This window comes from Fundulus heteroclitus, chromosome 14, assembly GCF_011125445.2.
Source record: "Fundulus heteroclitus isolate FHET01 chromosome 14, MU-UCD_Fhet_4.1, whole genome shotgun sequence".
Taxonomy (NCBI): domain Eukaryota; kingdom Metazoa; phylum Chordata; class Actinopteri; order Cyprinodontiformes; family Fundulidae; genus Fundulus; species Fundulus heteroclitus.
In genome coordinates, this window is record NC_046374.1 from 10,002,762 (window position 1) to 10,026,127 (window position 23,366).

The 23,366-nt window shown below is 38.7% G+C and overlaps 1 protein-coding gene across 1 annotated transcript in view; it reads left to right on the forward strand.

The window, feature by feature from the left end:
- Positions 1 to 23,366, forward strand: part of sorcs2 (sortilin-related VPS10 domain containing receptor 2) — a 413,959-nt gene that overhangs the window by 361,313 nt on the left and 29,280 nt on the right. The window contains exons 8-9 of the mRNA XM_036146243.1: positions 4,128 to 4,217; positions 23,004 to 23,183. Coding sequence (XP_036002136.1) covers positions 4,128 to 4,217; positions 23,004 to 23,183 — 270 coding nt within the window. The remainder of the gene's footprint in view (positions 1 to 4,127; positions 4,218 to 23,003; positions 23,184 to 23,366) is intronic.

Here is a 23,366-nt window from a genome sequence, read left to right on the forward strand (position 1 = left end):
AAACTCCCAGTCAACTAACCTAACGAGCTAGCTGTTATTAGCTTGATGCACACCACAGCAGCTGAGGGCTGCACCCCTCCTTCGAGCTGCTGCATCCTGCAACACTCCTCGCGCTTCCTATAGACCCCTTGCAACCACGTGACTCCGTTACCCAGAACCCCTTGCGTGGCGGCCATATTGGTTGGCGCGCCATTTGACAAAATGACGAGTTCTCCAGGTATTTTTCTTCTTTAGATAACGTATCACAACATCGTTTTAAGAGTAGGTTGATGGTTGATGGTATCAGATTGCCAGATCCACACAGCAAAAGCCTGAAGGGACGGAGCGAGTCTGTGAAATGCTGGCCAAGGGTTTCGTACTGCGACACAGCTGCTTTATAAACACAGCTGCTGTAGCGATCGCTACACGGGCCGCTTCTCCGGCCCGTGTAGCGATCGCCACCTTCCCTCCGCCACTATTTAAGTAGAACAATGACTAGAGCAGAATTAAGTTGTACTTACCGGAGATGAAGTGTAGACTGCAAATTCTGTCGTAGTATGATGGCTCCCCCAGCAGGGAGTGTCTGCCTGCATCCTTTTCATTGAAAATATCCATTTCTTTCTTCGTCCTTTCTCCTTCGGTAAACGACAGAAACGTACATCCAACGATTTGGAATGCCTCTCTGTGCAACCGGGAGCACAACAAGTCGTAGGCATTGTTTAGATTCCAAAAATAAACTAACTAAAAGTACGCTCTAATTCACCCGTTTTGTCATGTAGTAGACAGGCTGTCAGGCTAGCGTGCCCACCAAGATGGAGGCGCGCACCCCCGATCACGTGACTGTGACGTCAGATGCAAGGGGTCTATTCCCCGTTTCACGGGAACGTCCCACAACCCACCAGACAGCCAGGATTCCCCCATTTTCTGTGGGAAACCCTGGCAAGACTGAACCCCTCCTACACTGAGGAAATGAAAAGGGAGGGGTGAGCAGACACCGATGCACCGAACTGAAACCTTTTTGTTATCCCGACAAGCATGCATACGCAAATTATCCTGCTTATTTTAATTAATCATGTGATTGAAATGTATCGTGCAATTAATTGATTTAATGATTATGGTGACAGGCCTAGTTGTGGGGCAACAGTAACGAGGAAATCAGACCAAAGCATTCCAGTTCTATTTTATATAGACCACAACTGAACAATTTCAATGGGAATAGGAAGGCCTTTAAAAAGCAGGACTTGAATACTATTTAAACAGTTGTGAAATTGTTTATGATTCATTCATTGATGTTTTTCATTTATCAACCGTGTGTGCAACTGTGGCAGATCTTTAGTGGTTTTCTGTATCCGTTTTGTGGACATTGCTTTGATATCGGAGGTTTATTAAAGTTCCTTGAACTTTTGAGTAATGTCCTAACAAGAATGATATGAACAAAGAGCAAGATGTGAAATGAGATATAGATAATGTACATTTTTATCATTAGACTGGGCTACAGGTTAAATTTTAACTAGTGCTGAACTGAAAATGAAAAACTAAATTTGCTTATACGAGTTGCACAATGCCAAGGCTTAGGTTACATGGTCATGAACCCAAAGCATTAATGATTTTTTTTTTTGTTTTATTTTGTTTTGATTTTTATTTTCTTTCTTATTGCAGCTCTGTACAGCCTTTTCTCTGCTCATTCTGGTCTTTAATTTTTTATGTCATGTGTAGCATTTAGCAGAATAATTTTGCCATATGTCTGGATCTCTTTAATGGAGGTTGAAAGTAAAAAAAAAAAAAAAAAAAAAAAAAAATGATGAACATGATTTAAATCACAAGAAATTCACATACTGCAAAATGTAGAAGACAATAGCTTTTGAACAGAAAGGTACATGGATATTTTGCAAATGCTTTCACTTTCCATTTACTGAGCCTTGTTTTTCATTTCCCGGACTGAGACTGCACTGAAACTGCAGTGCAAGGCAGATAATAACGTCTCCCAATCCTTTCTGCAGTACCCGTGTTAATTTTACTAATGAGTTCATGTGAGCAAAGCATTCCTTTAACGTCATTAAATAACATCTTTAAAAAGTGGCCCTCAAACCTCCATCTCCGCTGTTATCATCCATTATTTGTGTTGCATCAGACAAGGTCTGTATTTATTTGTAACTGTAAGTTAAGCCTTTAACCGGCTGACAGTTTTGCAGATAAACTCTTCTTGGCCAGATAACACACACACACACACACACTGCAGTTTGAATAAAATGGAAACAAATTGCCATTCTGGGATTGTGTGCGGAATTAATTCTATCTATAATAAACTTGCTATGCAGTACAGTATAGTAAACTATGCAAATGCCAATAACTGAATCCCATTTGCATGTGATAACAGGAGAATATACATGAGGAACAGCGAGGCAGAGTCCTTCTAATGAGACGGAATAGTCCTATAGTGTTGTGCTATACTGTATGCGTCTCCATCTCTGTCTATCGGTTTGTGTGCGGATGAATACATTCAAATGTGTGCATGCGGCATCGTTTTTTTTGTTATTGCTTGTTAGAGTCAACGAAATACCATGAAGGAGCAACAGACGAAATATCTATTCCTCAGCCATTTACCCAGTTCTCCCAGTGTTATTAACTCGCTATTACCAGATCCATGGACATTGTCAATGAGCTCCATTATTCCACACATCACTGAGCCGCTGAAGAACAAGTGATCAAATCTACTCATAGATTTGATTTGATTTAACTCTCATAAAGCAAAAGAATGATGATGAACAATAATTGTGAAAATTTAGACAGAACATTTTAATGAAAGCATTGAAAAAACAATATTTTAGTAGGTGCTCTAGATCCTTTGCAACTTCATTTTGAATACTATTACAGAGCTTAGCAGCTTCTCTTGGTCCTGAAAAAAAAAGAACATTATGAAAGTGTGAGATTATATCATTTTCATTTTCCTTAACAAATCCAACCACTGCTTTACTGTAATGGCTTACCATCATTTTTTTTATCACAAACTCAAGTATTCCAAGACAAAATACTATTAACCTCTTTTTGAAAAGCTGTGTTACAAGGCACACTTGCTCAGATGGAGACAGGTGTTAATGTAGAGCAGAAATATGCAGTGTCAAAGCTGAGAATCAAGAATAGTTACACTTCATCATTCCACTTTTCCAGCTGCTCCTCCGAAGTTATGCCTTTCAGAAAACCTAGTTAATATATCTATTCTTCAGCAGATTTTGGTTTTAAGAATTCTATTATCACACCATTTTTTAGATAGCTCTTAAGCATTTAAAAACATTCCTACGCTTGTCTTTTCAATCTAAAGTCATAGTTCTTATTGCTTCTCAGAAGTGAAATGACAAAGACTCAGATATATTCAAACAAGAGAAAAAAAAACATAAGAAATCCCCTTTTAGATGCTTTAAAATGCACTAAATTATCCATCAGATTTGGAAAGGATTTTAAAGGCTTTACTTTTAGCAAAAAAAAAAAAAGCTGACAAGTGGTTTGCAAAAAGTGCAACAGTATGTGAATTTATCATGTTAGATTTCAGATGCTCAGCTTGAGAATAATGTCAATCTCAGGTACTTTCGCTTTTAAGAAGCTTTCTTTTATACATTGGTTTACTCAGGTTCAGCAGGAGGGCAGCATGATTCATGTTTTTATCCATGTGTTACATGAAGGCCAAAGTCTCTCCAGGGTGAGGGAGTTCCTTTAGATTTACGTCACTGCAGAATTCATCTAAGTCACCAATGAAAAATAGCACATCCTGCATCTTCGCCTGTTCAACCAGCGAGATGCATGAGGAAGGATGCTGATCACCTTTGTTTTTCTCTCAGAACATTATTCAAAAGTAATTCATCTATGAATTACTTTTGTAATTCATAGATGAATCTGTTTTTTGTGTACCCTGTCCAGATTATATTACATTTAATCTGTCAATAAATTGCTATCTACTCTGTTGTTAACTACCTAAGAAATGCCTCCACAGCATGTATTGAGTATAAAGTACTGAATAGTCTTTTAAGGTTTAGTAGCAAAAGGAGGTAAATTAACAAAAATCCTTTCTTATCTGTAATTTAATATTGTTTTTTATATATAAAATATAAAACATTGTCATGAACTGATGGTTCTCTCTGTTTTCCTCTCAATAGGTCACCACAGGTAATCGCACCAAGCACTATGTTTCCTATCGACGTAATGAGTTTGTCCAGATGAGGTTTCCCAAGTATGCCTTGCCAAAGGTAAAGATCAACATATGTAAAATAACCCGTAGCCCTTTGTGTCAGTCCACAAATTGCCTTTGTTACCTCTGGTGTTCCTCAGGGTTGACTGTTCGTTACATTTCTATTTAGGTTTTATTGTTAACACAAAACATTTGCAAATGCACTGATTATACTGGAATCATACTAAACATCTGCACAAAGTCAACTTATTTTCCTCATTCAGATTTAAGTTACTGTTTTCTTTTCGTCTCCCTGGGGGGGTCATTGGAATAAGGTGTTATGCAGTATTTATTGGGTCAGAAACAATTCTCACAAAATATAAGCACCTCAAGTCTAAATCAGATGTATCTGCCCTTTGACAGTTTGTCTCCGTGTCACTGTTGCGAATACCAGTGTCTGTTTCTGTGTCTAAAAACCCACGTCTGATCTCCAGCTGGCAAGTTCCTACTGCTGTTTATGTGTTTGTTCCCATGGAGAATCATGTATCCACATAAAAATATTAATGACTACGCGGATTGCATCTAACTTTACATAAAATAATGTACACTGCAGCGATGGTGTTTTTTCTCCTCCTTCTCCCTATTGAACTAAAGAAGTTCTTTCCTTGCTGTGACACGTTCATTAGGTGTGAGCAAAGCGCTGCCATAAGAGTCAGGACGCATGTTTTTTCTGTGTACCTTTCAAACTGCGGTCTGAAGCTGATTGTTAATATTAGTCGGTTTAAATGCAAATTTTCAGACATGTGTAACATTTGTTATCATTGTGTAATTTTTTATCATGTAAATGGAGCAAGAAAATATAATATTGGCCTCAAAAATTGGCCCCCCAAAAATTGGCAGCACTTATCTGTTAGTGCTGCCAATTAGACTGTTCGGAATAATCATAATCGGTATGGGCATGGCCTTAAAAAACAAGTGTTGGTCGAACTCTAATGTGTGGATTAATTGTGTTGTTACAGACACCTGGTGTGTAATTCATGTCAACAGCTAATTATTGATACATATATTTTGATCTGAAATCTGTATATTCCATACTTATTTTCCCTGTAGTATGTAAGGGCGCTCCCTGTTGTCCTCATAGATCTGGGGTAACTGGCACATGGTCTAAAACTGGATAATTATTCTTTGTTAAGGATTGTGCTGGAGAGGCTGGGAGGGAAATATCTACACCCTCTTCTCCAAGGTTCCAATCCTGTATGTTGAAATCAATCCCAATCAATCTCACCACCGCCTTGCTCTGACTCGTTGGTGTCAAGCATCAGTGTGGCGCTTGCCCGAAAAAACAAATCTTGGCACCGACACGGAAAACGATACACAGCATAAAATATTCAGACTTGTGCATCGATCCACTTGTGTGTCGTGCCCCCGACACGGGCAAAGACGATGAATGCGTTTGTCTTGAGCGCAAGATCGGAGAGGAACATCTGCTGTCAGCCACGGCGGCACAGGGGGGGCTGTTTCGATGCAACACCAGCCAGAGTGCTATTGACCTACGCTGATGACGTGCAGAGCCTGGGGAGATGTTTATGTGTATTTTTAAACCTTGAAATAAGAAAAGAGGGCCTTTAGGATCATCACTGCACTTGACAGCCTGTCAGACGAGACTCCGTGGAGTTGGTTGTTGGCACACACACACACACACCGTCCTGAAAACGTATAGAGTTGCTGTTGTTTGACTCCAGCCCCCCTGCTTAGACCGCTGTAACGTCTCTGTGGTTTGGCTACTGTTTCTGCAGCACTCAGGGATCCTTAAAGAAGAAGAGAGGGATTGAATTGCACACAATACTTTTCTGTCTTCATGCACCTACGCAGAAAAAAAAACCCCGATTATATTTAAGTGTGATAGGGAAGCAATGGATATATCACTTTATGCTTGAGCATGTGCATATGTATGTGCGTGTTTGGTTAAAACACGCCCTGGTTGCTCTCTGCGCCTTGTCTCGACTCTCTCTGCATGTGTCCTCTTACTTGGTTGAGCAGATAGGTCACAGTTTGCAGAGCTTTTAGGCGGAGCGACATGGGGTAAGGTGTTGGCAGTGACACAGGGGCCCGAGGAGAGACATTGAAGGAAAGAGATTAGGAGAATGTGTGTGTGTGCATCTCTGTGGGGAGACTGTTTTTTTTTTTTTTTTTTAGTTTTTCTGCTGTGAATAATTGAAAAGCTTGGGGAATGAAAAAAAAATGCAGAGGCCATCAGAGAAAGCTGTTTGGCTCTTTCCTGTGAGACCTGACCCGGGGTATGGATTAGCTGCACGCACGAACCAACATACATGCATAGGCACATGCACCGAGTTTGCTGGGCTGTGAAATCACAGGTAATAATTGCCCCTTTTCTGCTTGGTTTCCATCCTCTTTTTCTGCTGTCCAATCCAGGGTGTAATCTGCTTTTCAGTTTTTTTTTTCCTTCCTGGTTTGTTTATCCAAGAGCGATCAGAAATCTGTATGGTAAATGTCCAGCAGACCTGGGACAATAAAAAACAGGTTCAACATGTTTATAGTTGCAGTTAGAAGTTTTGTTACACTGAGCAAGGGCATGAAGGTCATTGTGAGCTTGGGTTTATTATCATCAGTATCGATGGGGTTTCTTCAAGGTTTCTGGGCAACGCAAATGGTAATTGATTGTTAACAAATGCACACGTTTGAATTGAAAAGATGGTCGAAACAACCTGGACTTTTGTGAAAAAAGTAATAACAAGCATTTATGGTAGCTGACAATGAGTTCTTGTCTCAAGCTTCATTGTTGAAGAATCTTTATCAACCATATTTCTGTGATTTGAAGCATGGTTAAGGTCATGACATGGCAGTTCAATTCTGGACCACTCATAAACTTTACATCACAAACAGTTTTTTGGACTTTCTCCTTCAAGATTTCCTGCAACAGAACAGAATTCAGGGTTCTCCCAATTAAAGTTGTCCATGTCCTTAAGCAGCAAAGTAGCCCCACATCATCAAAATATTAAAACCATCTTTGACTTTTAGTGTGAAGTCTTCTTTTGAAATCTTGTGTTCATTTTTACATTAAATGCAGTGGGACACTACTTCCAGAAAGATCTGCTTCTGTCTAGTCCGCCAAAAGAATATATTTACAGACGTCTATAGGATCTTCTAGATCAGAGGTGTCAAACTAATTTCTATATGGGGCCACTTTGGCATCATGAAGTCATTAAAAGGGCTGCTTGCATGTGTAGAGACGATACTTTTCATTTCATAATTTCATTCCAGTTCACACAGTAGTATAAAAAATGCACAGTAAGTAGCACTCTTAGGCCCAGTTTATACAGTTTATCTGCAAAAAAAAGTTGATATTAGGGTAAGCTACACTTACAGGAGGCACAGTTTTAGCCACTTTATACACTATATAAGGATATATGCCTTTTTTTTTGGCTCTCGAGGGCCGGATAATTTACCTTGAAGGGCCAGATTTGGCCTGCGGGCCTTGAATTTGACACCTGTGTTCTAGATGATCTTTGCCGAGTGTTAGACGGGGATTTGTGTCTTTTGATCTACAGATGTTTTAGCTCCACCATGGGTGGTGTTTTTGCTCAGTCTCTTTCTTATTGTTAAATCAGGAACACTGACCTTAACTGGGGCAACTTAATTAGGTTGTTTTTCTTCTATAGTTATTCCAGGTTATCAACGTTTAACACCAGTTATATGGTTATTCACCTAGGAAGGTTTGCCTTTGGGCCTTTTAATATTCAGTTGGGTTTATTTTGTTTGTATAGTACTAATCCAGATACAAGAAGTCGAAGGCACGCCACAACATAACGGGGTTTAAATAAAATCTAGTATATTCCATAAATTTCATGGAAATGATTTCAATTGCATTTTCATCAAAGCAAACTGTACTATTATTTTAATAAAGAGTTTTTAATATATATAGTAAACTAAAAGACCCAAAGCTGCCTGAGAAAGTGCACTTGTCCAACAGCAAAAGACAGCATAGCAATCGTGTCATACATAAACCGACCTATGTCACAGTATTATTAACCTGTAATTAGCCCTGACAATCTACTAATATTGATTTTATTCATTGGTTGCAAGGGTGTTCTTGAGACAAAGAAGAAAATGGCAAGCTTATCCAGTCAGACGCAACAGTTTTAAATGCCGTCCACACAAACAAGGACACAAACAGAAACTGCATTTAAGACCCTGAGTGATTTTCATTCTGAGTGTTACATTGGAAAAGCTGTTTTTAATTAGGGATTCTGATTAATGAGGTTTTGGAACACACATAATATGAGTGCAGTGAGAAAAAAACTGTAATAGGTCAGTGATTTTTGATTAAAAAAAATAAACAAGCAAAAACAGGGGGACTTTTTCAGGCTAAGCTTTTTAAACTAAGATGCTTTTCAGTAAAAATGTCAAACAGAATATCGTTTTGAGGAAGAAAGCAGAATGAGTATATTCTAAATTTCAGCTGTGACAATTGACTGGCTTGAAGCTAGTGATGTCTGCCTTTGCATCGAAAAATCTTTCCAGCGCGAGTTGTTATGAATATACACCCTAGTAAGCAGTGATCCAACGTTGTTGTGAAACTGGGAGGCCAGAACTAAACACAAAGGTACCTTCTAAGACAGTGGTTCTCAACCGGTGGGGCGCGCCCCCCCGGGGGGGCGCCGACACTCTCCCGGGGGGGCGCGAGTAGGCTACAGGATGGGAGTGGAAAAAAACTGGAAAAAAAAAAATTGCACTTTTTTTTTTATCACTAAACTACTTTCATAAAAAGTTAAAGTTTTGTATATACATAACTCCTGAATAAAAATTAAAATGTGTTTGGACTGATTTAAAAAAAAAAGTTTTGAACAAATTTGATTGTTTTGTCGATAGTGAGCGCAAATGCAGGTGATAAGCGGTTTTCATCCGGGTTTTTCGCGCATGCGCGCCGGACTGGAAGGAAGCTGACGAGTTCTCGGCATATTTTTCTTCTTTAGATAACGTATCACAAGATCGTTTTAAGAGTAAGTTGATGGTTGATGGTATCTTATTGCCAGATTTATACAGCAAAAGCCAGAAGGGACGGAGGGAGTCTGTGAAATGCTGGCCAAGGCTTGTACGGCGACATAGCTAGTAGCTTAGCTGCCTTATAAACACGGCAGGCAATACACATGAGAGAGCATGGAACCATGAACCCACTGGACGGCTAAGAATTATTTTATATCGGGACATAGACACCAGCAACCCCCGCGACCCCATGAGGGATTAAGCGGGTCAGAAAATGGATGGATGGACGTTCAGACATGTTTGTTTAACATCAGAAAGCGGACACACAGCAGACACACAGCGCTTCAGCAAAGAGGACGAGCCGCCCGGTAGGTTTAAACAAACATTGTTCAATAAGGATTATTTCGGTGTTTTTGTCCTATTAATCCTTTTCACAGACTCATGCCAGAGGGTTTGCATACATTGTACATGTATGTATATAAAAAAAAATTGCCGTAGTTAGCAGCTGTAGTGCAGACCGCGGTGAAGTTAGCTTGACATTGGACATTCAACCTCCGCGGAGTCAGCAGGATCTAGCTCACGGTTGATCCGGTTGAAGGACTCCGATTTCGGCCAGCGTGTCTCAGCTGCTCCCTTCTCCCATACGCGGTGGGACCGTCAATAAATCTGATTTGATTTTTGTTTCTCAAGAGTGCTCCGCTGACGCCGCGGAGCTTGAATGTCCATGTCAAGCCAACTTCACCGCGGTCTAGTGCAGGGCAGAAAGTAGCGCTACATACTTGGCCGAATGATTAAAAGGTCCGAAAGAAATGGGATACATTCGTAAAAGAAACGCAAAAGGACTGGATTGCCAGCAGTGACAAAAGTGTTTTATGCAATTCACACTTCACAAGCGAGGATTGTGAGGGGTACTTACAATGGAGCATGGGCTCTATGGGGCAGCGTTGGATATAGTCTCCTCAGGTTCACCTTGTTCAAACTCCGTTTCTTCGTATATATATTCCTTATCTGAGTCGCCGATGCTTGAGGGGGAGTTTGAAGATGTATCAGACATTTTATTAATTTATTTTTTTGTACGTAGAGTAAGAGTTATTAATAAAATTGAACAAATCGGTAGCAAAAGACGTAGTATTTGCAGGCTGATGCACGGTACTAGTTCTGTTTGTGACGTCGCATTCCGGAACAACCCGAATGCAGAACGTTCGTGCTCTTTCGCTTATACAGCAAGTTTTATCAAAATTACTTCCAAACGGCGCACATAATTCACATATAATATACATTTCTTTACTCTGGTGACTATTTGAATGCATCTGGCAAAAAATACGTTCAGTCCAAGAGTTAGACTAGTAATGATAATAGGCCAACTGATGATAATAATAATGATAATATTAATAACAACAACAATAAAACATGTAACCTCATAATTATATAGCAATAGCCTTGTAATAATGATAGGCATATACTACTCATAATAATAATAATAATAATAATAATAATAATAATAATAATAATGCCTGCAAGCTCACATTAGAAGTCTGGTGCTACTGCCAATTATAGCAATAGCCTAGTAATGATGATAGGCCTGATGATGATGATGATGATGATGATGATGATGATGATGATAATAATAATAATAATAACCAAAAAAAGCATGTAACCTCACAATTATATAGCAATAGCCTAATAATGGTGATAGGCCTACTGATGATAATAATAATAATAATAACAAAAAAAGCATGTAACCTCACAATTATATAGCAATAGCCTAATAATGGTGATAGGCCTACTGATGATGATGATGATGATAATAATAATAATAATAATAATAATAATAATAATTAATAATAAAAAAAAGCATGTAACCTCACAATTATATAGCAATAGCCTAATAATGGTGATAGGCCTACTGATGATGATGATAATAATAATAATAATAATAATAATAATAATAATAACAAAAAAAAGCATGTAACCTCACAATTATATAGCAATAGCCTAGTAATGGTGATAGGCCTATACTACTCATAATAATAATAATAATAATAATAATACCTGCAAGCTCACATTAGAAGTCTGGTGCTACTGCCAATTATAACAATAGCCTAGAAATGATAATAGGCCTACCTACCGCTACTGATGATGGTAATAATAATAACGTGGGCCTAAAAATAATAGCCTAGATCTATCTATCTATCTATCTATCTATCTATCTATCTATCTATCTATCTATCTATCTATCTATCTATGCAAGGTAGAGCGGGGCGGGGGGATGGGGGATCTGGGCGGGGGGCACTGGGGCCCCAACTGCAACGAACCAGCTTTGGGGGGGCCCAGCTTGCAAAAGGTTGAGAACCCCTGTTCTAAGACACCAACCCGTAATTCTAGCATTAATAGGACTTTGTGCCTTTCTGAGAACTGGTGTTTAAATGGGGAGCAACTGAGTGCAATAGTGGGATGTGGAAAGATTTAGGATTTAGATGGCATATTTGACCAAAACTACACAGCTCTTTACAGTGAACTTTTTATTTCACAGAAATAAAAGGAAAGGATGCGTACCCAATGGATCTTTTCAGTTTGTGGGTTACAAGCACAAGAACGAATTTATGTGATCATGGTTTTATGTGACTAACCAGCACAGCACAGCGCACAGTTGTGAAGTCAATAAAAGGGTGATGTGTATTCAGCCCCTTTTACTCAGATTCCCTTAAATAAAGTTTTTTAGCATGTATTATAAAATACTGAATAGTCTTTTAAGGTTTAGTAGTACAAGTTTTTCCTTCAAACCCAGTTCCTTCAGAAGGTAACCAATTAGATAGGGTTTATCTTAGAATAAATTTAGCTCATTTGTGAAGATTCTAGAGGTTTGATTGAGAAAATTAGAGAACAAACAGCATGAAGAAGATGAAGGAACAAAGTTGTGGAGAAGTTTGAAGCAGGATTGGGTTATAAAACAACAAAATTATCATCAAAAAAGGTTTTAACATGTCTTAAAGGGGACGTAACATGCAAAATCCCCCTTTTTAAGCCTTAATACATTTTGTTGTGCACTTGAAGTCTGTAGGACCTCAAGAATGCCGAAGCTACAAGTGGATAAGTGAAAATGTTCAGTTGTTGGGTGTGTTAACCCACACAATTCATTAAACCGCCCCCCCAGCATACTACAAAAATGGCTGGATGGGATGGAGTGGAACACTTTAACCTAGAGGGTGTGGGGTGGGAAGTGCCTCATTTGCATTTAAAGAGACGGCACCATAACGAGTTGTTCTCAGATGTATCTCAGAACAGGGACAAAAAGGGGCTGTGGGGCAACAATGACAGGGATTCAGACCAAAGCACTGCAGTTCCACTTTATATAGACCTTCACTGATTTAAATGTGATAAGAAAGGCATTAAAATGCATGATATATCCCCGTTAAGGAGTAATGTTAGTCCTCAAATGTATGTGACATTTTGTGAGGTTTTAGTAGGACCAAAATGCAGACAAGATTTCAGAAGCCGTATAGTGAAAACATGGATTTACAGTAGAAGATACAAAAAAGCAAACTTACAGCAGGTTCAAGGGTGGAAAATAACAACAAAATCAGGTTGAACAATGGAGCAGCAAAAAGCATGAAATAAAATGGAAGAAACCAGTGACAAGTACATAATGAAAACCAGGAAGTTTAAATACAGAGGAAAGTGTGGAGAAATGTGAGGCAGAAACAGGTTAGAGCAGGGTGTCAAACTCATTTTGGTTGAGGGGCCGCATACAGCTTAATCTGATCTCAAGAGGGCCACACGAGTTAACTCATTGCAAGATTAAATAGAACTAATAAATGTGGACTTGTTGTTGATTTTTATATTAAGTTAATTTCACTTTTACACAATATATTATGAATAACCTCAGCGTTTTTAAGAAAAATATCTGCAATTTCAACAATACTTTTACTCAGTTAAACATGTACTTGTGCATTATGCATAAGAACTGATCACAGTGATTATACAATGTTGAAAAACATTTATTCACATTTTTTTGGACTTAAAAACACTGTCCTGCATGACAAAATACATAAAACAGATAAAAATTAAGAAATGATTTGAATTTTTCCACACCTGAAGCTTAATCTGCTAATTAAAACACAGCGCCCCTCGTGGACAACATAGGAACTGCATATTTTCAATTAAACGAAGTACATGTTTTTTTCAATAATCCGGCCCGCGGGCCGTATGTTTGAAACCCCTGGGTTAGAGCCATCATCATCCAGCGGAGGAACAGCTGAGACTAATGAAAAGAGAGGGGCTGAGGGGAAGGATGCAATGAACAAGAACTGAAGGGAAACACATGGAAGGAATCTAACGGAAATAATACAAAATGTATTGAAGTCAGAACATAATCCATAAATGTATTAACTCAAAGGGCAGCAACTACAAACAGGAAAAAACAGAAGCATAAAATAAACCCAAAAACTCAAGCACCTAACAAGGACAAGCATAAGGAAATAACTAAAGAAAGCACAACCTAAGGAACATACCATTAAAAAGTCAAAATACATACACCAGAGAAAATCAAAACCCAAACACATGGAGACCGTGACAGACAATTTGAGTATGGAAAAACTGCAAACATACCAAGACATGGCTGTCCACTTAAGCTACTCTAATGCTACATCACATGTAATCCATTTATGGAAAGTTTTTTGTTTCATTGGATTAAGACCTGGACCATAAAATTAGTCCTATATATTTTTCCCCTTGGCCATGCTTACCTGCTTTATGCTGTGTTATTTTGGTAATCATTATTTTAAAAAGACTACAGCCTGCCACTGTGGCATCCTCATCCTTGGTGATTGATTACAGTGTCACAAACATTATACCTTATATTATAATCACAGTTGTGGTCATATGAAGCTGCTTGAGGTAGGCGTTGTAGCATTTACTTTTAAGAAGAAATTCATAATCCTCTTTGTGAGCTTCTCAGATTACTTCTCTTCTCAGATTACTTCCTTCTCTGGTCCATTTTCAGTTTGGTGCCCTCAAGAGTATCAAACTACTCACCTGTGTGTTTGTGCCCTTTAAACAGGCTGATTGGGTGATGGAAAAACTCGAGTATGATACTAATTGAGGCTAAAACATGTTCTCAATGCAGATGTATTGTTTTTTTATCGCCACAAGAGGATACAAAAGTGCCTGGCTAAAGCGTAATGGCTGCACTGAATACCAAGATCGCATAAGTAATGAATTGCCATTTCTAATAAAGCTACAGACCAGCTCACAGATCTTTCCGCTTGCTCCTTACCTTGCTTGAGTAACTATTAGGTCTATGAGACACAATAAATAAATTAGTCTGAAAGATGATGAAATGCAAGGATCAGAGTCTTTTTAGGAGTACCAGTTATCCTGTTTGTCATTTATCAGTATAACTTTCAGAACTTTTTTGTTCACTCTGACATACTGAAGGCATACCATTCAACATCATATCTGCAAATCAGCGTGAAGACAAATAGTGAACAGACCTTGGGATGAAAGATTTGCTATACTACCTCTCAAATCACAAAACCCAGATAAAGTATCCTTAGAATCCTTCTGAGATTGATTTGCATCCTCTACCACATTGCTGATGTCTTTCTGACCTTGGGACTTTGATAACAACCACCTGAGGGCCCCAGACCAATAAAATGCCAAATGTTTATAGAGCTCCCAGAAATGAAGTTGACTGGGGTATAGATCCGACTCTACAGAGCTGCACATCTACAGACTTGTCTAGAAGGAGAGAATTGATGTGTTTTTAAAGAGTGTTTAAATTTTTGAAGAGGACCTGAAGCAGGTGAAATCTTTTTGAATAGTTAAATGTAGTGATTGGAGTATGTCCACAGGCCATGACTGCAACGTTAACATTAATGATAGGATAGGATCTTTTTGGGTTAGAAAAGGAAAAGTTGTCAGTGCTTCTCAGAGCAGCAGTTATTTTGAGCAATTGATCCTTAAACTGATTGATGTCATTGATCGGTTGCAATATTTTATTAAAATAAGCAAATCATTGTTGACCAATCGTTCAATATCACATTAAATGTTTAACAAGTTTTGAAACGATGTATCTTGGTCTCATTTTTTATGCTACAAGAAGCTGCCATTTTACAGGGGGTGTGCGTTTTTTTTTTTTCTTTTCATATCCACTGCATGAGTCATAAGTGAGCAAACTAATCAAGGATTGACGCATCACATTTATAGAAGCCTCAGCTTAAAACTATTGAAGCTCAGCATAACTCCTATAATAAAAAGAAAAGAAATTTGAATAACTATTTGGTCTCTGGCAGCGCAGACTTCATGCTCAGTTCACTTGGTCTCAGAAAAAGCTCAGCAAATCAGTTCATATAGATCAGTATCAGCGTTGGTACCATGCATGTATTTGCTTCCATCACCCCCACCAAATCTTTTTAATGCTGGATTATGTTTTCACCTCTGTGGTGGGTGGCGAGCTGACTGAATGTCAAAAGGCAGCTGGAGCTGAGGTTTGCGCCCTTTTCAGCAGCACCTCCTTCTCGAGCTCCACTCTGCTGAATGAGACAGGATGTCAGCCATAAACCCCAGTGAAGTGCGTTTTAATGAAGAGCCGGGGCGGGAAGAGGAGGTCATGGGAGGGGGAAATGCGAGAGGTAAATGAGGCGGAACGTTTGTGTCAAACAGAGAAGCTTATTACTTTGACTTCGCTTTTTTTTTTTAAATAACATACCCCAAACCCCTGATGAATTTTTCAGAAGAACACAATAATTTATTTTTCTTACTATAAAGTGGCTTTTTTACATTAAACTAAATTGTTTGATTCTTTCCTTGCATAATGGTCCTAAGGTTCATAATTTAGAATGCTGTCTATAGCCAGGTCGAAAACAACTAAAACAAAAGATCATTTCTTGTTGTGCCCATGTGAAGTTTTACCAGAGATTATCTTGTTTTTGGGTTCAGATCCGATCCAGATATTTGAATGAAATTATCTGCCACTAAAAACGGCGCCTTGATAACAGGAGTAGATTAATTTTGAACGCTGCCTTTGAGAGTCTACATAACAGTTGATTGTTATTACAGAGATCAGGCATTTAACATCTAAAATCAAAGAATATCTTTAGTCGAATGAGACATTCCAGCGATGTGAGAGGAAAAAACAAAACAAAAGCTGAACAGGTGTCAGTGCTGCCATGCCAGCTTGCTTTTATTCCAGAATTTCTTTTTTTCCAACATTTTCTATTCTGTGAACCATGCACCATCAGTTTGTCCCAAACAAAGCTCAAACAGTGCCAAAACAAATGATAAGTCCAGTACAACCCGAACAAGCCAAGATAAAGATAGCTAGAAAGATGACACAGAAAGAGGCTACGTCAGAATTACAGGAGGATTCGCCCCACATCTCAATAGGACAAAAAGAGGACTCCCCTTTGACTCTGACAAAGAACCCAAAACCACCACCCACTCAGACAACGGTCCAGACCACACCGTCCTCTCCTTTTTCTCCACCAAGCCTACTTTACCCTTTCTGGATTTCACAAACAACATGAAAGAGTTTTTTAGGATTGGCATACAGTTAACATCCTCTCCACATAGCCATTCTGATAACCTTAGCTCTGTGTCTAAACCCGCATCTTCCAAAGGCTGCAGAGTCCGAGATCCCCCTCTACGTACCAAGGAACATGCCTGTGCTCAGGACTTTCAGACGACCTCCCTGTGATACACTCTGGGCCCTGGCAACCTAATCAGACGTGATAGTTTCCAGCATCAGCTTGGGCCTTTTGTCGGAGATAGCTGTGATATATCTCTAATAGGGCTGGGCAAGTTAACGCGTTAATTTTGCGTTAACTCATTAGACTATTAACGGCGATATTTTCTTTAACGCGCATTAACGCATGTTGCTCACATGCTTTTATTTTGTAAAGGTCTGTTGCTGCGGTGTAGGGGTTTGAATCAGAACAGTAAGTGGCGATAATGCGCCAATAACCTCGCTGTCAGCCCAGCCTCAGATTCAAAGAGGAAGAAAGATACTGGCCGGAAAAAAACAAAGCCGACATGCGGAAGGCGGTGTTTCCCGCAGGTACCGCGAGCGAGCTTAGGCGAGGCGAGGCAAGGCGGTGAGTTGGCGGCCGGAACAAGTTTTGTGCGGAGCGGAGCGGGGGGGGTCTGCTTAGACGCCGTCGGTGAAGTCGCTTCTCTCTTCAAAGTATCCATGTGTTTTTCCCTGTTTTTCCCTGCCATTCACTATATGAACGCGAGAAAGCAACAACAAAAAACCGCGTGTTAACGTCAAATAAACGCAAGTAACGCAAGCATATCGAGTTAGCAAGCATTTCAGTTTAAAGTTCTTCCAGCATTGAATATGACAGAAACAAGTTAGTTGTAACCACTGCCAAGTTAAACTTTGGTATTGAACATAAAATGGTAATGCTGCTCCTTGCGGTTATCTCAGAAATTGCCTTGTTTTTGGTCGATTTTTTCCCCATAAAGAGAATTCCCTGTCAGTGGCAATAAGCTTTAATTTATTATTATTGCTATTTTTTGTTTTACATGTTTAAGTTGAGCTTTACACTAAATATGTGTTACTGATAAGTGCTACAAATGTTACAACACTTTTGTTCATATGGCAGCAGAACATTAAAATAAAAGTGTTCTTTACACTACTTTTGAATGCATTCTTGGAGTTTGTAAATACAATGCGATTAATCGCGATTAATCGCGATTAATCAGGGCGATTAATCGCGATTAAATATTTTAATCGTTGCCCAGCCCTAATCTCTAATAATACGTTGCAGAAATAAGAAAGCTAAATGGATAACAAACAGGAATAAACAATCATACTTAAAAGTTAAAACAAAATCAGATGCAACCTGCCACAGAGACAATATCAACCACTAAGTGATGTATAACTGGCTTTATTAAACATTAGATCTCTTTTAGGAAAATCACTTTTTATCAATGACATCATTCCTGACAATAATCTGGATGTTATGATTTTAGTAGAGATGTGGTTACATGGATTCAATGAAGCAGCTATTCTGATAGAGTCGACTCCATCAAACTACAATTTCCTTTGTGAGAGCAGAAAGCAAAGGAAAGGTGGAGGAATAGCAACATTGTTTTGTGTGTTTCTGGGAAAATTCAACTCTTTTGAATATGTGTTGACTACAACTGTTTAATTAGCAGTTAGAAGTGAAAAAAGGGTGAAGAAAAAGGTCTAGACTACAGGTTCATTATGACAACTATAAAGAGAGACTTTACGGAAATAACTTAAAACTAAAAAATATAAGGAACTCTTTCTTCTGAGATCATCAACAAAAACTTTAATAATGTTTGTTCCTTATTTCCCACAGTTGACAGATTAACAAATCCTCCTGTGTCTGTTACATCTGAGCTCCACTCCACCAGAGGGATTGAATTTGCTAACTTCCTTACTGAGAAAAAAAAACAAAAGATTAGAGGGGAAGTCTGTACATCCATATCAAGTTCAAAACCAAAGCTGTCTCCAATTAGAACTTATCTTGACAAAATGTCCCAATTAAGCCAGTTAAACTACAAAAGCTTAGAAAAAAATCATTTAGCAGCTAATTTCATCCTCCTGCTGCTTTGATATTCTACCCACAGCTTTCTTTAAGAAAGTTTTACCAGTAGGTAACCTTACATGAGAGAAGATAAAAATTGCATGTGAGGTTCCCCAAGGGTCCATCCGGGGTCCCCTCCTATTCAGTATCGACATACTCCCACTATCTCAGATCATCAGTTACCATAACAACGCAGACGACACACAGCTCTACATCACCATGTCACCAGGTGACTATGAGCCCATTGAAGTAGCTAAGGAAATGGTTAGAAGAAATCAATGCATTGATTTGGAAAAATGTTCTTCAATTGAATAAAAATTAAGTAATAATTTTTGGACCTATAAAGGATCAATCGAAAGTTAGCACACAGCTTCAGCTGCTTCAGCTAGTAACCACCGATCAGGTCTGAAATCTGGGTGTAGTGATGGACTCAGACCTGAACTGTCAAAAACATCTAAACATAAATACTGTCAGGAGGCTCAGAGACAGGAAGACCCAGAATTCGACCAGACAAGTGAGGTATGTGAAAAAACAGGATTTAATGAGTTGGTCTTGGTAACACAGGGAAAGGCAGGCTCAGTGGTCATAATGATAATCCAAAAATGATACACAAAAAGGCAGTCCAAAAACTCACACAGGGATAAGGCAAACTCAGATGATCCAGGGGTAGATATAACAGGCTCAAGGAAAACGTGGAACTTAAACTCAACCGGAGGCTTGACACGAAAAGACACGATACAACATGACAAGACAAGGGATGACGATGATCTGGCAGGGAAGTGGCAGAGGGGACAGACTTAAAAAGGCAGGAGAACAAAGGAGAGAGAGAGAGAGAGAAAAAAAATTAACCAGAAACAGGTGGAGGTAATCAGAGGGAGGGAAGTGGCTGCAGGAGGAAACAAGCTGACAGAAAACACGTGGAAAGGAACAGACACTAAACCAACCCTACAACATAAGTAACCATGAAGAACAAACCTAAGACAGAAGATAAAACTAAGACTAAACAGAGCACAGAAGGGAGATCAGAACTAACACAAAGACCGGATAAACTAAAACAGTACATAAGCTAAAACAAGAATCCAAAACAAGACACAACCAAGAACAGAAACAAAACCTGAGGCAGGAGAGAGGAACGACTGATTAAATAATAAACATAAACCAAAACAAAACACAGATTATGACAAATACAAAGTCGGCCTTCTATCATCTGAAGAACATTTTCAAGATTAAAGGACTAGTGTCTCCGCATTATCTGGAATATCTAATCCATGCGTTGTTTTTTTTTTTTTTAGTAGAATTGATTACTGATTGGTTACAACAGTTTATACAGGTCTGTCAAAAAATTCAATCAGACAGCTGCAGCTGATCCAAAACGCTGCTGCCTGCGTCCTCACTAAGACTAAGAAAGTAGAGCACATAACCCCAGTTCTAAAGTCCTTACACTGGCTCCCTGTATCTCAGAGAATACTCCTGTTAGTCTATAAATCCCTGAATGGCTTAGCACCTAAATACATTACAGACTTGTTATCAGTGTATCAACCCTCCAGACCACTAAGGTCTTCTGGCTCCAGCCTACTCTGCATACCTAGAACCAGAACCAAACATGGAGAAACAGCATTCAGTTCCTATGCTCCACTTATCTGGAACAAACTTCCAGAAAACTGCAAAAGTGCTGAAAGCCTGAGTTCTTTTAAATCAAGATTAAAAATATTTTTGTTAGGATTGCCTTTGACTGTTCTAGTTAAACCTTTTTACTGAAACATTAGTTTATGTTTGTAGGCCAACTGTTTTTAATATGTGCTTTTGGTTTCCTTTTTGTTTTGTTTTGTTTCAGATTTTCTACATTTTATTCCAACTTTTATTCTGTTTTTTCCCCCTATGTTTTAATCATGTAAAACACTTTGCATTGTCCTTATACTGAAATGTACTATACAAATAAATGTGCCTTGCCTTATGATAAATTATTATAATCCATCACCAAATTAAAAATGAGATACACCCTTCTGATAGATATTATTTAATTAGTCACATAACATTTTCTCACTGTGTAGACTCTAATTAGATGACTGAAAACGTCTTTAAATTATGTCTTCAAAAGCATAAAATTGGCATGAAATGTTTAATGACATCCACTTTGCCATTTTGTACTTTTGTAGTCTTAGAATTTTCTTAACAGACTTTGTGTGGGTATGTGTGTGTTTTATATATGAACATGCATCTATTTGTATCCCCCTTGTGAGTGCTTTGTGCAAGTAATGGACAATCCCAAATGAGGATCAGAACCATAATCAGTGTGTGTACTGGTGTGTACCGAGTTATTTCATCATCAATGTTTTATTATTTACTAATGCACAAGGTTCGAATCTAGACACTTCTCTGAATTTAGGACCTAAATATTTATACCTCTGTATGTTCATAATTTTTCTTAGTTTGCTGATTTTATCATAATTCAGTCACCTGCAACTGGCAACAAAGCCTGCTAATTGAATCAGAAACATTATGTTCATGAATATGAAGATTAATGTACGGCTTTCTGTATTTCTATTACTTTGAATGACAATAAATCCAGAGGTAATTGAGCCTGAGTGTGTCTTTATAATCAAGATGGAAGAGTGTTAATGATCACACACACCCTCCGAGGCTTTTCCCTCCACACTCTGGTAGTTTTGTCTTCAAATGGTATGGTAATGTAATCAGTAACACAGGGAAAGTGCTGAGTCGCCCTTGTGTGGCTGTTACATTATTTCCTGAGTGATGAAGCCGTTTTCCTCACAGGCTCAAGAGTACTGATAAGTACACTTAACAAGTTTTCTAAGCTGCCAAATACAGTTTTTTAGAGTTTGATACGCTTCACTATTCTTTTCAACTTGCTCCTCTGACACCGGTTCTGTATTTATTGGATTATCTTCTCTGGCTGGCTTTTTATTACTGTGTGTCTTTTCTTCTCTGCTTTTCCTTCACTTCTTTTTTTTCCCCATTTAGATGGGACTATATATTTTACTTTTTTGTTGCATAGATTTGGGCACAGGAATTATTTTAGGACAAGTTCCACCAGTGATTTATCAAACAAAGTGGCCAAAACCAGCGTACGCCCCAATCGGTTGGGGATAAATACATTCATAGAGGCTTTGTTCACAGAATTTGCAGAACAGACGAAGAGAATAAAAGAGAGTAACAGAGAGATGCCAGGCTGCAGAGTATCAAATTCAGTCAGGCTCTCCAGCGTGATATCAGGCTCGACTGCATCGGCCAAACTAATATCACAATCTATTTTCTAGAGGTGTACATCAGAGTTCTTATCCTTCTGACCTGGACAAAAGCCATCTCCCCTCCACTACCTCTATAGTATCACAAGTTTGCATCTGTGTTGTCCCAAACTCCTGGTCACCGGTGTCCAAACGCCCCGAGATGGAGAGCGATTGCAATATTATGGCACCTGTATAAATGTGCTTCAAGGTTTTGCCATAACTTCAAAACTAGATACACTGAACTATCATTTTGTTTTGAGCCTGAAAGCCTGTGCACACTTTTTGTAGCTGTGCACCAGACCTCATTCGCAATGATTGGTTAGAACCTGCTTACGTGCTGGGCATGATGTTCGGATGTTTAATATTCTCTGCACACATGCAGCAAATATTCGTTAATACAGTAAATGTTAATTTAGTAACTCTGTAACAGAAAAACAGCCAACCTCCATCGTGTTAATTAACTTCTAATATTAATTTCAGAAGGCAACTGTAGTATCTAGGCACATGCAATGACATCTTTTTCATCTCAGTTAAATTTTATTCAGTTATATTGTTATATATTGCCGTAATTTATAACTAATGTCATCTCAAGGCCCATTAGTCGACAGACAGATCAAATTTATATTAACAAATATGTAATCAAATCAATCCTTTTATATGAATAGATTCAAAATCAGTGGCATACATTCCAATATAATCCTAGTTATGACGCAATGCAGTTAAGATAAGATAAGATAGGCTTTATTGATCTCACATTGGAGAAATTCACATGTCACATCGGCTCAGCAATCAGTAATCAGTAATCAGAAGAAGAGTTTGGCCGAGTTTATTAAGACAATTGGTTGAAATAATTTTATCCAAGAAAGCCCAGCTGGTCACATCAAGTCACCAACCTTACAGCAATCCCTCCTTGTCAAATGTGTTAGAGTGTATTTTTCTCATTGTCAGTCTTCCAATGCCCTTGCGATGAAAGGTTGATGTACAGCAGTTTGTCCAGTGTTTTAAGTTTCCTTTTTTTGGTTTCTCTCTCCCACCTCTTCATGTGGACCTCTACAGGATGTTCAGATAGTGAGTACAGACGAAAGTCAAGTTCTCCTCGCCCTCCAGGAGTGGTACCAGTCAGACACGTATAACCTGTACCAGTCAGACTCCCAAGGCGTCTACTACTCCATGATCCTGGAAAACGTACGCAGCACCAAGCAGCCAGAGGAGAATGTCCTCATCGATATCCTGGAGGTGAGGTTCTCTACAACAAATGCCCCTTTTGTTTTACTGTTCAGTTTTCATCTTTAATAATTAAGGAATTTAATACTGTGGGCTGCTAGTTGCAACTATGAGCACAGATGAAGCCCAGTCCAGGCAGGGCCAAATGTTTCACTGGTGGGAATTATTCACGTCCTGACAGTTTCCCAGAATTCA